Source organism: Neodiprion lecontei, chromosome 2 (assembly GCF_021901455.1).
Source record: "Neodiprion lecontei isolate iyNeoLeco1 chromosome 2, iyNeoLeco1.1, whole genome shotgun sequence".
NCBI classification, from domain to species: domain Eukaryota; kingdom Metazoa; phylum Arthropoda; class Insecta; order Hymenoptera; family Diprionidae; genus Neodiprion; species Neodiprion lecontei.
The window spans coordinates 20,366,021-20,381,819 of record NC_060261.1 but is presented as its reverse complement, the minus strand read 5'-3'; the positions used below and the strand labels follow the sequence as shown (position 1 = coordinate 20,381,819).

The following is a 15,799-nucleotide window of genomic DNA, read 5'->3' as shown; positions in this document are numbered from 1 at the left end:
CGGTTCGCTAGTATTAGACACTTACGGCTTTGTTCCATTTGCCTGAAACCACATCAGGCGAGAGATTGTCCGTCAAGCGGAATATGCGCGGTTTGTCAAGGACGACATCACACGATCTTGCATCGCTGCGCTCGAGGAAAATATCAAGGGTCGAGCCAAAGTTCGGGAGGTTCTCGAGGCCCGGAAGGAGGTGGACCTTCGGCACCCCCCACCCCTGTCGTAAACTTGCATGCGGCGTGTTATTCGGTTGTCGGGCGAAGAGTTCTGCTCGCCACGGCGCGAGTGCAGGTAATGGGTCCGAACGGAAGCAGCACCTACGCGCGAGCACTTCTCGATCAGGGCTCGGAGTCGTCATTTGCTTCGGAATCCATAGTGCAGTTGTTGGGGTTATCAAGGAGACGCGCTTCCGTAACACTGTCGGGACTTGCTTCCGCTGAGACAGGAACTGCGACCGCGAGGACGGAGCTGGTGCTGCGGTCCTGCGGCAATCCTAAATTCGAATTTGAAACAGACGCGCTCGTCCTCCCAAAGCTCACCTCACGTCTCCCATCCGATAGATTTGGTGATCTAGATTTGCAACAATTTGAGGGTCTCGCGCTGGCGGATCCGGACTTTTCGGTTTCCCAAAATGTAGACGTGATTTTGGGCGCTGATGTTTATGTCCAGTTGCTCCGTCCCGGCTTGAAACGGTTCCCTACCTCACAACTTGTCGCTCAAAGTACGGCTTTCGGTTGGGTGATTTCCGGTATGGTGCGGTCCGACAAGCGGCGGGCGGACAGAACTCTCTCTTCGTCGCCAACACAGGCACTTCACTGCTCGGTTGAAGCGGATTTGAAGCAGACCCTGCAACGCTTTTGGTCTCTCGAAGATATTGCTCCGAATTCGAGTCGGTACGAAGTCCGGCTTCCTGTGAAACCAGACCGCCCTAGGGTAGCTAACGAGACTAGGTCAATGGCGCTTAAATCTCTTTCTAGTATGCAACGTCGATTTTCGCGAGACGCTCGATTGGCTGAGGCATACGGTAGCTTCATGAGGGACTACGAACGCCTGGGACATATGACTCGAGTCCCGGCCTCAGAAATACGGTGCGAGGACGCGTGGTACCTTCCACATCACGCAGTGATTCAGGCTTCGGGCGACAAATGGAAACTTCGCGTTGTGTTTGATGCCTCTCGGAAAACTCGCGAAGGGCACTGTCTGAATAAATTTTTGTGGTCAGGGCCCTCCCTCCAGAGCGATCTGTCATTGATCCTCTTAAATTGGCGAAAATACCGTTTTGCGTTCACCGCGGACATTGTGAAAATGTTCCGGCAAGTCCTGGTCAAGCGCGAAGACCAGGATTTGCAGAGAATTGTATGGGCCCCGACCGCTGATGCCAGTCCTGTTGATTACCGTTTACATACTGTCACGTACGGGACAACTTGTGCTCCATATCTGGCCATCCGCACGCTTTCGCAGTTGGTTGTTGATGAAGGGGTTAACCTCCCCCTCGGAGCTGAATGTCTCAAAGCAGAGACGTATGTTGACGACACCTTCGCAGGGGCGGAAGACCTTTCTACCGCGGTTCAGAAAAGACTCGAACTTATAGAATTGTTAAGATTGGGTGGTCTCGAGCTCGACAAATGGCCCACCAATCATTCCGATCTTCTGCCACCTCAGGCACGACAGAACTCACCGAAAGAAATCGACGGTGACGCGTTGGTCAAAACCCTCGGGATCCATTGGATCCCATCGCAGGATGATTTTAAGTTCCGTGCAGCGGACGTGGAAGAGATGTCCACTGCTGCAACGAAACGTTCCATCCTTTCGAATATCGCGCGTTTGTTTGACCCACTCGGGTGGTTAGCTCCAATCACTGTGACGGCGAAGGTCTTAATGCAGGATTTGTGGATTCAGAAGTGCGATTGGGACTCGCCTCTCCCCGCCGAATTGCGCGAGCGATGGCATACTTATTGCACGTCGTTGACACAGTTGCCACCTCTATCCATCCATCGTTGGTTGGGGGTCGCATCTTCCCGTTCCTACCAGATTCATGGCTTTTCCGATGCGTCTTCTCGCGCATACGCAGCCGTGGCATATTTACGAATTAACGAGGGAAATGGTCGGTTCAGTGTTGCGCTGCTCGCCGCGAAGAGCAAAGTGGTTCCCGTCAAAACGGTCAGTATCCCGAACTTAGAATTGTGTGGTGCTGCACTTCTCGTTAAACTTCTTTGCCATGTTAGGAAGCTCGAATTTCTCAGCTCACTCCCGGTCTACTCATGGTCTGACAGTCAAATAGTTCTTCAGTGGCTTCGAAAGCACCCATGCCACTGGAAAACCTTCGTCGCCAACCGAGTATCGCTTATTCAGACCGAACTCCCATCCGCCACATGGGCTCACGTCCCAACGAAAGAAAAACCAGTAGATTTGGCTACTCGGGGCTCAGACCCGGCAGAGTTAGCGCAGAATAACAATTGGTGGCGCGGTCCCCACTGGCTCTCTGATACACCGGAACAATGGCCACAACCAACAGCGAATCCGCAAACCCTCCACGTGAGGATCCGGCCGGACGAACCGCGGATTCTCACACAATTCTCGAGCTTGACTCGCCTTATTCGGGTAGTAGCCTTCTGCAGACGCCCATTGCTTAATCTCCGCACACGACGAGACGGTTCTGAATCGCTTCCCTCCTTTCTCTCATCCGTCGAGCTGGCAGAGTCGTGATTGGTGGTCATTCGCTTGTCGCAAGCAACCAGCTTTGCCACAGAAATCGAACTATTGAAATCGGGAAAGGGCTTGCCGAATAGCAGCGGAATTAAGAAATGAAATCCATTTCTGGACAAGGTTGATGTCGTGCGGGTGGAAGGCCGCCTTTCCCAGGCTAGTCTCACTTTCGACCATAAACACCCCCCAATTCCAGCACGGCGCTCTGTACTCAGCGCGTTATTCGTGCAGTTCGCTCACCGCCTCTGCTTGCATGGGGGACCCACTCTGACCACGAGTATCTTGATACAACAGGTTTGGATTTTGGGCATGAAAAGATTAGTCAAATCGGCGATCCGGCGGTGTGTGATCTGTCAACGGGTTAAGCCACAATTTGCTCACCAACTAATGGGTGACCTGCCTGGTGACCGAGTACAGTCCGGACGACGACCCTTTTCGATAGCCGGTCTCGATTACGCGGGTCCGGTCCAGGTCCGTACCACGAAAGGGTGCGGGCACAAGTCTTACGAAGGGTACGTAGCGGTCTTCGTCTGTTTTTCTACGCGAGCCATTCACCTTAAACTTGTGAGTGATCTGACTACCGCGTCGTTTATTTGTGCGTATCGTCGATTTGTGGGTAGGCGTGGTGTCTGTCAACGACTTTACAGCGACAACGCTACTAATTTTCATGGAGCAGATAGTGAGCTCAAGGCTATGTTCCAACGAGCCTCCGAATTCCATCAAAGGGCGGCGGCTCTCCTCGCGAACGATGACACTGATTGGAGTTTTATACCCCCGAATGCTCCCCATTACGGAGGGTTATGGGAAGCAGGGGTCAAGTCGGTAAAACACCATTTGAAACGGGTCATGGGCGAGCATACTCTCACCTTCGAAGAGTTGTCGACGGTTCTTGTCGAAATTGAGGCCTGTCTCAACTCATGGCCACTGAGTGCGCTAAGCTGCGATCCTGAGGATCTCCATGCATTGACACCTTTCCACTTCCTTGGGGGAAGCACGTCGGCCTTACTCCCCGAGGATAATCTCTCGGACGAACCTCAGAATCGCTTGAACCGATTTCAGTTGCTACAGCGCATTCGAAATCAGTTCTGGAGACGTTGGTCCTCCGAGTATCTACTCCACTTGCAAGAACGAGGAAAGTGGAGAAAGACCCGCGAAAACTTCTGTATTGGGAGACTTGTCTTGGTCCGGGATGACAATTATCCCCCGTCGAAGTGGCCGCTAGGGAGAATAATCGAACTCCACCCGGGCCCGGATGGCCTTGTGAGGGTGGTCACGATTGAAACAGCAACTACCACTCTACGGCGGCACATCTCTCGTCTATGCCCGCTGCACCTCGAAGATAGCGACAAGGGGCGCAGGGCAATCCCGGAGGCGTGAGGATTCGTCTGTTGGACGAAGGCGGGCGGGATGTTCGCGCAACTTTACTATTATTATATTAGTTTGTAAATTTATCACAGCAAATACTTTAGTTTCGTTATTTTCGTATGTTGTACCTATTTACCACGTATAAGGTGACTAAAGAGTCACAACAGTAGATTTACTTTCTTATTCCACATGACAAGTAGTTCAACGTTATAGTAATTCAAATAACGTACTTATTGTCCAGGCCAGAAATTCGTGGGCCAATACTCGAATCGGCAGTTACGTACGTTCGCTTGGCCGGTGAGGGCGCAGCGCAAGTTAGTTAGTCTCGAGCGCTCGAATAGGTAGGACGTGTTAGGTTTCCCTTAGACACGCGCGTCGATTATTTCGTCTCGCGTAGTTTTAAGATTTATCCGTTTAACACGGTCGGGGGAGACGTGGTTCACCCTCCGGTTGGGCCGGGGGTGCCCGTCTCCCGGGCGAGCGTCATTGGACTTCAGCGTTGGTTCCCGAGACGTCGGGACCGCGGTTTGCACGGCATTGGGCCACCATGACGCTCCCCATTCCCTGCTTCCACGAGTGCGTGGAAGTTGCGAAGCACGGTTTCTCATGGAGACTTAGATAAGTTGGCTTAAGATTATTAAATGATCATTCAATCTAGTTGACAAGGAACGCACCAGCGACTGTATTATCCTGTTTTATGATGATCTGATTTGCAGTTAATAAACACTTGTCTTGCTTCGGCTTTTCCCTCTGCACCGTGAGGGTTTTTATGCCAAAGCAAGCGTCTTGTCTTTCCCGCGAAATCGTGTTATTTATTTATTCACCCTCTCACTCACCCATCCCATCCCGATTGAAGTTAGAGAAGGACTCTGATCAAACGATCTAAACACTGAAGGTTAATACTTTACGCGTTGAGTGTAGCATAACCACAGGGGCGTACATAGACGGGCGTCGAGCTTACACGATTCACGAATTTTTCCCAACCGTTCCATCCGGATATAAGATTGTCGAAGTGCCTACCAACGTCATTTACCTGCAAATCGCCGTACAGTCGATACATCATTTACAGCTGAGAATAGTCGATCAAGACGACGAGCTGATTAATTTTCGCGGCGAAACGATTACTGTACGTTTACACGTGAAATCACTCAAATAATGGGAATCGTGTTTGAGACGAGAAAGTTGGGCAAAAGTTATAAAAGTCAAACGTCATGGCCAAAAATCATCAGTCGCCCGACACCTCTGACAACGTTTACACCGCCTACGAGACTGACACCTCTGAACGTTCGGTTTCTCCAGAGCCTAGGTCTTCGATTACGTGGAAATTCTGGAAAATAAAAATTCGTGTTCGCTGCATCCTGTGTGTGTTACCATGGAAGAAATAATAAAAATACACAAACCTGTGGTATTCGACGAATCGATCGCGCACTCTGAGATTCATGCTCATCAACCGTTTGCATCATCCACCTTCCAGAACAATGATGAAATCCATATTGTTGTTCAACATCAAGACTTGTGTCTACTGCCCAGTAAAAGCTCTCTACACATTCATGGAAAAATCACAAAGGATGAACTGGGGGGGAGCGCCGCCATCTTTGATTTAGAACTGTCATATATACACTACTATCCATCTCTCCGGAAACGCACACAGAACAGAAAAAGGCAAAAGAAATGAACGACTAACCCCGAGTCGCTCGAGTACTTGACTAACGCGGCCCTGGCCCGCGCTATCTCCTCCACCTTTATCTCGTCTAAATAAATCACATGCAAAGACAAAACAGAGAGAGTCGGCCGCGTGACGCATGTGTTCGTATACATGCGTGAGCGACCGTTCGTGCCTGGAGACCTCTAACTATTCGTTCGACCGAACAGGTGCAGTTCGCAGTCAAGATAAAGACGGTGCCGACCTACCGGTAGCATACGCATCCCGAGCCCTCAAGCCCGCTGAATTAAACTACTCGGTACCTGATAAAGAATTCTTAGCCGCCTACTGGAGTATGAATCACTTCCGCCCCTACATCAATGGTCAGAAGTTCACTTTAATAACAGGCCGCGAGCCACTCAAATGGGTAAAAAGCGTCAAGAAGCCTGATTCCCGTTTATGACGATGGAGTTTAGAACTGACAGAGTACGACTTCGATACGAAACACAAGTCCGGAAAATCTAATACCAACGCTGATGCTCTGTCGGGGAACGCACCGCCCGACAACACTCAAATTCTGCCTATAGATGCAAAACGCCCCCGTCCAGCGACTGAAGCCTCAAGCGATAAACCAAAAAAACGCACTAAGAAGACTCATCAGTACCCCAGACGCCCTCGACAGACCACAGACGAGTCCACCAACCTAGCTCCGCTGAAACACCCTAAAATCTCACAACTCTGTAAGATGATATACTCCTCTGATTCCTCTGACTTCTTTGATCCCTCCGACGATGAGTTCAGCGATAAAGAAACCCCGTTGCCCCTTAAAACCCCCCTTCTTGGTCCCGACACAGATCCCAGTACATCGCCAACCTAAACACCACATCGAAATAAATTCTTCGACAAATCCTGAACCTTATAAAAGACCATACCTGAGCTATTTTTCAGATTCTTTCCTTAGCTTGGATGACTTACAGGCCCCAGAAACTGAATCAGGAACTGATGACTTTTGTCCAGCCACTGATTTACCGGGCTCTGCTTCTAGCGATTTCCTCATAGAAAGCGAAACTTTTCCTCTCGTGCGTAATAGACGTATCAAAGAAATAAAAGTTGACCTTTTACAGCAAAAGGATTACTTGGCTCATTGCATATCGGCTGACTGCCAAATATCAAAAGGAATCGCTTCAGAACTGACAGAACGGAAATTCATAAACCGCGAACAACTTAGAGAATTCGACCCGACTGTGACTGACGTTATTTCTGTGGTACATGGAAACCGGAAAATCTATAACCTAGTCACAAAGTCCAAATACAGTGAGAAGCCTTTGCCCCACGTTTTTTTTGACACCTTGGTTAACTTTAGGAAAACCTTGCAAGAAGATGGCGTAACATCCATCTCGATACCATTGATAGGTTGCGGACTTGACAAATTAGAATGGAGCGCGGTACGCAGAATGATCCATTATGTTTTTAAAAATTCAAAAATAAGTATCACCGTTTGCCGCCTCGACCCTCCGCATCCTGCCACCGCGCAACCCTGCATTACACCCCCACCCGTTCATACTAACCCCCCTGACCCTGTCCCTTTCACATCGGGATTACCGCCCCCCACCGCCATCTGCGAAAGAAATCGGAACGTCCAACTAAACCTGCAGCGCCTCGTCCGATTCCATCTCCGCCCCCATCCACTGACGTCATTATGCCCCCCCCCCCCTGTCGGGCCTCCGCGTCACGCTAGGAGATACCCCCCCGCTACTTCCAGGCCGACGAACCCTTCCTTACACTCTTTTTCTCCTCTCCCATCACCTCTCCCGCCTACCTGTGATAACGACGACAGTTCAGACTTGCTCACAGACACCGAATACTATGCGTGCACTAAACAATTCGACTCGCATACGGAAATGACTGACCATAACCATGACAGTGCTCTCAACACTAACGATGATCAAATAATGACCCCCACGGTTTCGCATATTTTATTGACAACTTGGACGACATACCAGTATCAGACAATGTCAAAGATACCAATGATGGACTTTTGATGCTCAAAACCAACTATGCGCACTTCATATCGACAGAATGGGCTTGGATTAAGGGTATACCAGCCCAACTTGCCGACGGGAATATCGTTGACCCAAAAATAGTAATGAAGCCTCGTCCGCGAAAATTTGATATCATTGAATCTATGCACAACAGTCGACGTATTTTTACCCTAGTATTGAAAACAAAAAGCTCAGATAAAAGCAACCTATACGATATCTTCAAGTTATTATCCAAACTGAAAACGGCTTTAGCCGATTCAAACCTAAAGTCTCTTGCCCTCCCGATAACAGATGAGAGTTTAGACGCTCTCGATCCCCGAGTTTTCCAAAAACTTCTATCCCATATTTTTACAGACTTAGAAATTCAAATCATGCTTTGTCGAAACACGACTGTCATCCTAGACGAATGTTTACGAAAAGAAATAATCAGAGAATGCCACAAATCGTTAGTCGGCGGTCATCAAGGTGTCACTAAAATATATAACCGCATTAGACAAGAGTATTTTTGGCTCCGTAAGTGGATTGGTTATGAGAGTTCTAGATCCAAACATGGCGGCGTGCCCCCCATGCCCCCATGCCCCCATGCCCCCCCCCCCCCCCTTTTCGATGGTCATTTTGATTTTTTTGATGACGGCCATTTTGATTTTTTGATGGCTGCCATTTTGATTTTTTGGATGGCGGCCATTTTGATTTTTTGGATGGCGGCCATTTTGATTTTTTTGATGACGGCCATTTTGATTTTTTGATGGCGGCCATTTTGACGGCGACGATAATTTTTTTGATGGCGGCCATTTTGATTTTTTGCTTAGTCAGACGGGTGGCCATTCACACAGCTGCCATTTTGATTTTTGCTCAGTCGGATGGGCGGCCATTTTTATTCTTATCGTCGGACAGTTTGACAATGTGATTTATTTCTTGGTCGGACGCCATAGCCGATAGCCATTTTGATTTTCGCCGTTACCCGTAAACTTTCGCGCCAATAGTTTGCCCCAGGCGAAAATAATATTCTCCACATACTTCGAATACATTCTTTTGCGTTAATCGACCGGATGGTGGCATCGCAATTAGATTTCGCGTTAATAGTTTGCCCCCAGGCGAAAAATAATATTTTCCACATACTTCGAATACATTCTTTCACGTTAATCGACCGGATGGTGGCATCGCAATTAGATAGACAGGAAATGCTGATGACGATCCGCAAACTTTCACGCTAATAGTTCACCCCCAGAGCGAAAATTTTACACTCGAAAAATATTAATAGAATTTATTGTAGTTATATATATATATATTTCGAATTACAGTTGCACTTAATTTTAAGTAAAGCTGAGGATGTTCGCCACAATTAGATAGGTCGGGAAATGTTGATGGCGATTCGTGAACTTTCACACTAATAGTTTGCTTTTACTATCACCCCCCCAAATTCTTACGATCTATCCGCTAATTGTATATATATATATATATATATATATATATATATTTCGAATTACAGTTGCACTTAATTTTAAGTAAAGCTGAGGATGTTCGCCACAATTAGATAGGTCGGGAAATGTTGATGGCGATTCGTAAACTTTCACGCTAATAGTTTGCTTTTACTATCACTCCCCCAAATTCTTACGATCCATCCGCTTATTGTAGTTATATATACATATATATATATATATATTTCGACTTCCGTTTCCGTTCTGAATGTGAGTGACAGGTGTGCGAAAGAGTCCGAGAGAAAAGGAGAGAATTTAGCAGGATAGCAAAGGTGAGGAGAAAAGGAAATAGGGCAGAGAAGGAGCGGGGAAGACATAGACGGGCGGTCGGGTGAAGGGAATAGGGAGGCAGGGATAGAAGGGAAGGGCGGGGGAAAAAGAAAGAAGGGGGAGAGTTTTGAGGTTAGGCAGAAAGAGCAGGCGGACGGCAACGATTCGGATAAGATAGGAATAGGCAGTGACACCTAGGGAGTAAGAAGGGGGATAGAGTAGACAGGTAGGCGGCGGATAGATAAGGTAGGGAGCGGTGAAGGAGAGAAATAGTATGAGTAACGCGGGTGGCCAAAAAGAAGGGGCGAACAGGGAAGAGGAGGAGAAAAAGAAAGGTAGGCCGGGGGCAGTTGCAGCGTTAGGGAGGGATAGGAGGCATAGCCTGGGATCGTCGGCGACGGTGCTAGACTTATGGAAGAGAAAGCGGGAGGAGGAAGGGGAAAAAGGGGAGGAAGAGGCAGACGAGTTGCAGGAAAGAGAAAGAGTATTTGGGAAAAGTAGGAAAGTGCACCGATCGCCGGAGGGTAAGACAGGGGAGGAAGGGAAGGTAGAGGGAGGGGGTATACAAGATATGTTAAGGTTGATTAGGGAAGAGCTAAAGATAGGTCTAGAGGAGGTCAAAGGGCAGGGAAGGGGGATCAGGGAAGAAGTGGAAAAGATTAAAGGCGAAATGGCTAGAAGGGAAGAGCAGTGGGAAGTAGAGAGGGGGGAGATGAAGGAAATGATAAGGGATCTAGGTAAAAGACTAGAAGAGGTAGAAGAGCGGAGAGGGGGTGAGATGGAAAGGGTAAAGGAGAGGCTGATAGAATTAGAAAAGAAGAGTGCAGAAGGAGGGGGAGAAAGGCAGGTACAGGGAAATGCGGAAGTGGCGCAGGTAACAATAGATAGATTAAAAGAGATGGAGTGGGCCATAGAGAGGAAAGAAAGGGAAGAAAGAAGGGGAAATATAGTATTGAGAGGAGCGAGACTTGAGAAGGGAAGAGAAAAGGAAGAGTTGAAAAAGATTTTGCAGCTGATAGGGGTAGAGGTTGAGGTAAAGGATATGTGGGAGGTAGGCGCGAAAAAGGGGGGAGAAAAGGGTATATGGATAGCAAGACTAGGAAATAGGGAGCAAAAGAGGCAGGTAATGGGAAGAAAAAGCCTACTCAAAGGGAGGGAGGAGAGAATAGACGAGGATCTCACCTGGGCAGAGAGAAGAATGAAATGGAAGTTGAGGGAGATAGCAGCTATTGAGGAGAGAAGGGGAAACAGAATAAGAATAGGATATGCAAAGATCTGGATAGAAGGGAAAATGTGGAAGTGGGATGAGATAGGAGAAGTGCTTAGGGATGGTACAGGGAGAGCGAGGGAAGGGGGGCAAAGGGAGGGGAGGGAAGGGGGGCAAAGGGAGGGGAGGGGAAAAGTGGGGGAAAGCGATAGGGAAAGGTCAGCAAGCGAGGAAAGACAAGAGGGAAGTATAGAAGCACAGGGAAGGGTACGTAGGGAAAGGCAGTCGGGGGAATGGGTAGTGGGGGGGGACAGAGGCAGGTGGGGAGGGAAATAAGGAGGAGAGAGAGGGGAGTAGGCGAGACAGAAAGGGAGGGGTGGAAAGTAGCTTTTTGGAATGTGGCGGGGCTCGCGAGAAAGGATGAAGATTTCTGGAGGGGGCTAGGGGAGTGGGATGTAATATTTCTAATGGAGACATGGATAGAAAAGAAGGGGTGGGAAAGGATTAGAAATAAGTTGCCAGTAGGGTATAAATGGGAAGTGCAGTATGCGGTTCGAAAAAATAGGAAGGGAAGAGCAATAGGCGGAATGCTATCAGGGGTAAGAAGGGAGATAGTAAGTGGGGAGGGAGGGAGGGAAGAGGTAAAAGAGGGCATGATAGAAAGGAAAATAAGTGTAGGGGGGGAAAAATGGGTAGTAATAGGAATATACGTAAATGGGGACCTCAAAGAAAAGATAGGGGAATTGAAGGAGCGGGCAGAAGAGATAGAGGGAGGGGTAAAAGTGTTAGTGGGGGGTGATTTTAATGCAAGGACAGGGCAGGAGGGGGGAGGATGCTGGGGAGAAGGAGAGGAGGAGAGTAGGAGTAGGAAATCAAAGGACAGGAAAATAAACTCGGAAGGTAGGCAGCTGGTGCAATTTTTAGAGGAGACAGGATGGACAATAATGAACGGGAACATAGAGGGGGATGAGGAGGGGGAATTTACGTATGTAGGAGGGGCAGGGGTGACAGTGATAGACTACGCTATAGGAGACATCGAGGTGAGGGATAGGGTCAAAAGGATAGAGATTGGGGATAGGGTTGACTCGGATCATCACCCGGTAATAGTGTGGTTGAGGGGGGCAGTGGCTAGGACAAGGAAGGGAAAAAGAGTAGGGGGAACTAATAGAGGAGACTGGACGGAGGAGGGTAGGATGAGGTTTAGAACAGAAGTCAAATGGGAGGGGATAGGAGAAGTGGATGTAGGGAAAGAGATAGAGAAAAGAATAAGGGAGTTTAGACGAGCCTTAGATGTAGGAGGGAGGGGGAGGGAAGCGAAAAAGGGATGGTGGGACGAGGAATGTAGGCGAAAAAAAGCGGAAGTTAGGCAGAGTCTAAGGAAATGGAGAAAGGGGGAGGGGGAAGGGGACGCGTATAGAAAGGAAAGAAGGGAATATAATAGGCTATGCGAGGAGAGGAAAAAGAAAGAAAATGAGGGATTCATAAAAGAAGCAGCGGAAGCAAGGACAGAAAGCAAGGTATGGGAGATAGTTAATAGGGAAAGAAAGAAGTGGAAGAGGGTGAATGAAGAAATAGGAGATCAGGAGTGGAGGGAGTATTTCATGGGAGTATTAGGCGGGGTAGAAAGCAAGGTAACAGAAGGCGGGGAGTCGGTAAATAGGAAGGGGGACGGGGAAGGGGAGCTGCAGAGGGAAGAGATTAAAAAGGTGATAGGAAAGCTGAGGGATGGAAAGGCACCAGGGGGGGATGGAATAGTTAGCGAGGTATGGAGGTATGGGGGGGAAGAAATGGAGCAGTGGATATGGAAAACATGTAACAGAGTTTGGGTGGGGGAGGGCTGGCCAGAGGATTGGAGGGAGGGATTGATAGCGCCGATAGTTAAGAAGGGGGAGGGGAAAAGGGTAGAAGAGTATAGGGGGGTGACTTTGATGCCAACTCTATATAAGGTGTATGCGATGGCATTAGCGGATAGGTTAGAAAGAGAGGTAGAAGAAAAGGGCTTGATACCGCAAAACCAAACGGGTTTCAGAAAAGGCATGGGCACCATTGACAATATATATGTTCTTAACTATTTAATCAATAGGCAGGTGGGAAAGGATAAGGGAAAGATGGTGGCGTTTTTTGTGGACCTGAAAGCTGCTTTTGATTCAGTGAACAGGAAGGTGCTGTGGGAGACTATGGAAAGGAGAGGGGTGAGGGAAGGGCTAAGGGTAAGGATAGAGGAAATTTACAAGGAAACAAAGAGTCGAGTAAGGAGCGGGGGTAAGCTAGGAGAGGCGTTTTGGACAGCGAGGGGGGTAAGGCAGGGATGTCCGCTCAGTCCGCATGTGTTCAACCTGCTGCTGGCGGACTTAGAAGAGGAAATGGGGAGAGGGAGAAGGGTTGGGGGGGTGGAGCTAGCAGGCGGCAGGGTATGCACGTTAGCTTATGCGGATGATATGGTGTTACTAGCGGAAAGTGAAGAGGAAATGGAGGTAATGATTAGGAAGTTAGAAAGGTATATGGATAGGAAAAGGCTGACGGTAAATGTAGGGAAATCAAAGATTATGAGATTTAGGAAAGGAGGCGGTAGAAGGAAAAACATAGATTGGAGATGGAAAGGGAAAAGGATAGAGGAGGTGAAAGAGTTCAGCTATTTAGGGTATAGAGTAAAGTGCAATGGGGGACAGGAAGCACAGGTGAAAGAGAGAGTACGGAAGGCAGGGGTAGTAATGAGGCAGGTATGGGGAATAGGAAAAAGAAGGTTCGGGAGGGATTGGGAAAAAAGGATTTGGTTATTTGACAGGCTAGTATGGACGGTAATAGAGTATGCATCGGAGATATGGGGGTGGAGAGAGTGGAGGGCGGTCGAGGCGGTACAGGATAGATTTTTGAGATGGACATTAGGAGTGGATGGGAGAACACCGGGATATTTAGTAAGGGAGGAACTACAGAGGGAGAAACTAAGGATTAGGGCAGGGAGAAGGGCATGGAATTTTGAAAGGAAGCTGGAGAGAGGGGAGGGTAGCGAGTTAGCTAGGAGATGCTGGGAAGAGATAAGGGACAAGGCAGAAGCTGGGAGGCAGGGATCGAGGTGGGAAAGAGAAAGGGAAAGTTTCTTTGCGGAAAGGGGAGCAGAGAGTAGAGAGGTAGTCGCGAGAAGGGAGAGGGGCGAGATGGAGTTTAGGGAAATAGAGGAGAGAGAGAGGGAAGAACAGAGAAAAGAGAGGTGGGAGAAAATAAGGGAATCGAGGTACAACAGATGGTACAGGCTAGTGAAAGGAGAAGGGATACCAGGATATCTGGGAAAGGGATGGGGAGAAAGCAGGTGGATAAGGGTGGCAAGATTTAGGTTAGGAAGCGAGATGAAGGAGGCAAGGTACTGGGAAGAAGAGGAAAAGAGAAGGTGTAGGGTGTGCGGGGGGGAGGAGGAAACATGGGAGCACGTATGGGAAAGGTGCGTAGGCTGGGATAGAAGGGAGGAAAGCTGGCAGGAGGTGGTGAGGGAGATGCTAGGTGAGGAGGGGGGGGGAGAAGTCTGGATGAGAGAATTGGAAAGGATCAGGGATGTACAAGAGAATGAAAGAGTGAGATATGAATGGGAAATGGAAGTCGATTAGGATAAGGACGAATTAGGGAATAGAATAAGGTAAAATAGGATAAGGTTAAGTAAAGATAAGGATAAAAAGTAAGAAAAGGATAAGAGGGAAAGTAAGGGAATGGCAAGGCAATGGCACAGGACACAGGCAATTAGAAAATAAGTAAGGATAAGGTAGGAAGTAAGAATTAGGGTAAGAATAGGTTAAGAAAACATGTAAAAAATATTGTAAAGGAAGAGGAAAAGGGAAGTCCTTGTAACCCCAAGGGGAGCAATAAAGATTACATACATATATATATATTTCGAATTATGGTTGCACTTGATTTTAAGTAAAGCTGGGGATGTTCGTCACAATTAGATAGGTCGGGAAATGTTGATGGCGATTCGTAAACTTTCGCGCTAATAGTTTGCTTTTACTATCACCCCCCCAAATTCTTACGGTCTATCTGCATATATTAACTCAACGCGTCCGAAGCAGTCTCATCAGTCTGACACGATATGTACAAGTCAAAAGTTCGTCAAAGTTCTGCAAATATCAGTGTTAAAGTCATGGCCGCTGAAACACACTCATATATCATCAAAACGATGGAGAACGCGCACGATTTGTTGGGCGACCTGCATCCCCAGCAGGAGAATGATGACACCTTCATGCATTGGATTGACGTTGGAATGGAAAATCTTCAATTTCTGCGTGATGTTTCCACGCGACCGAGAACGAGCATAGGTGCGAAACTGCAAATTCAGCACACAATCACGCTCGTACAATCCTGGATAGCAAAGATTCGGCAACAGCTGAGGCAGCGACAGCAGCGGCGGCAGCAGCAACAGCACGCCGTGGTAATTGGCGCGAACATCGGTGGTCCTGCGAGCGTGCAGTGGGACGAAGTTGAAAGTGCTTTCGCCAACCGGATCCGAACGGGGGTTGTAACGAATCTCGGACATAAGAATTTAGACGCCTTTTTCGACGACGCTCAACGAATCATCGTTGAACAATTGAGACTGTGCGCAGAGGGTAATGTGAAGGTTAACCTCACATTATCGTGCAAATTCGAAAACATAAAGCACGAGGGGATTGCGGAAGAAGTTAAAAGCTTCAACACCGCCAACATCGCAATCCTCCCCGCGAGTGATATCAACGGTTGGTTTACACACGCAAGGGCCGATCTACTTGTGAAGGTTGAGGATTTTGAACAATGCGATTCTGGGTGGAGCATGATCGAGATCCTCAATACCGCCGTAAATATCAGCCGGTACCAGCCTCTAGCTGTGGGACTTTCGACATTCGTTGAGCTACCCAAGGACATTCAGCGGAAGAAAGCGGTGGTCAATGTGAAAAACAAAGATGAAAGGTGTCTTCTCTGGTCCATCACTGCAGCACGCCACCAGGCCAACGCCTCCACCGACAGAACTAGCCATTATCGCCGCTTTATCACCGAGTTGGACTGTACAGATATCAAATTTCCTGCCACTCTACATGATGTGAAAAAGCTTGAGAGATTGAATAATTTGCAAATC

At 48.3% G+C, this 15,799-nt stretch overlaps 1 protein-coding gene across 1 annotated transcript; it reads left to right on the top strand.

The window, feature by feature from the left end:
* Positions 1 to 9,774: 9,774 nt before the first annotated feature.
* On the top strand, positions 9,775 to 13,573 carry LOC124292968 (golgin subfamily A member 6-like protein 22). Its single transcript, XM_046731857.1, has 4 exons — positions 9,775 to 10,974; positions 12,162 to 12,478; positions 12,791 to 13,385; positions 13,493 to 13,573. The coding sequence occupies exons 1-4, from the start codon at positions 9,775 to 9,777 to the stop codon at positions 13,571 to 13,573; spliced, it is 2,193 nt and encodes a 730-aa protein (XP_046587813.1).
* Positions 13,574 to 15,799: the final 2,226 nt, after the last annotated feature.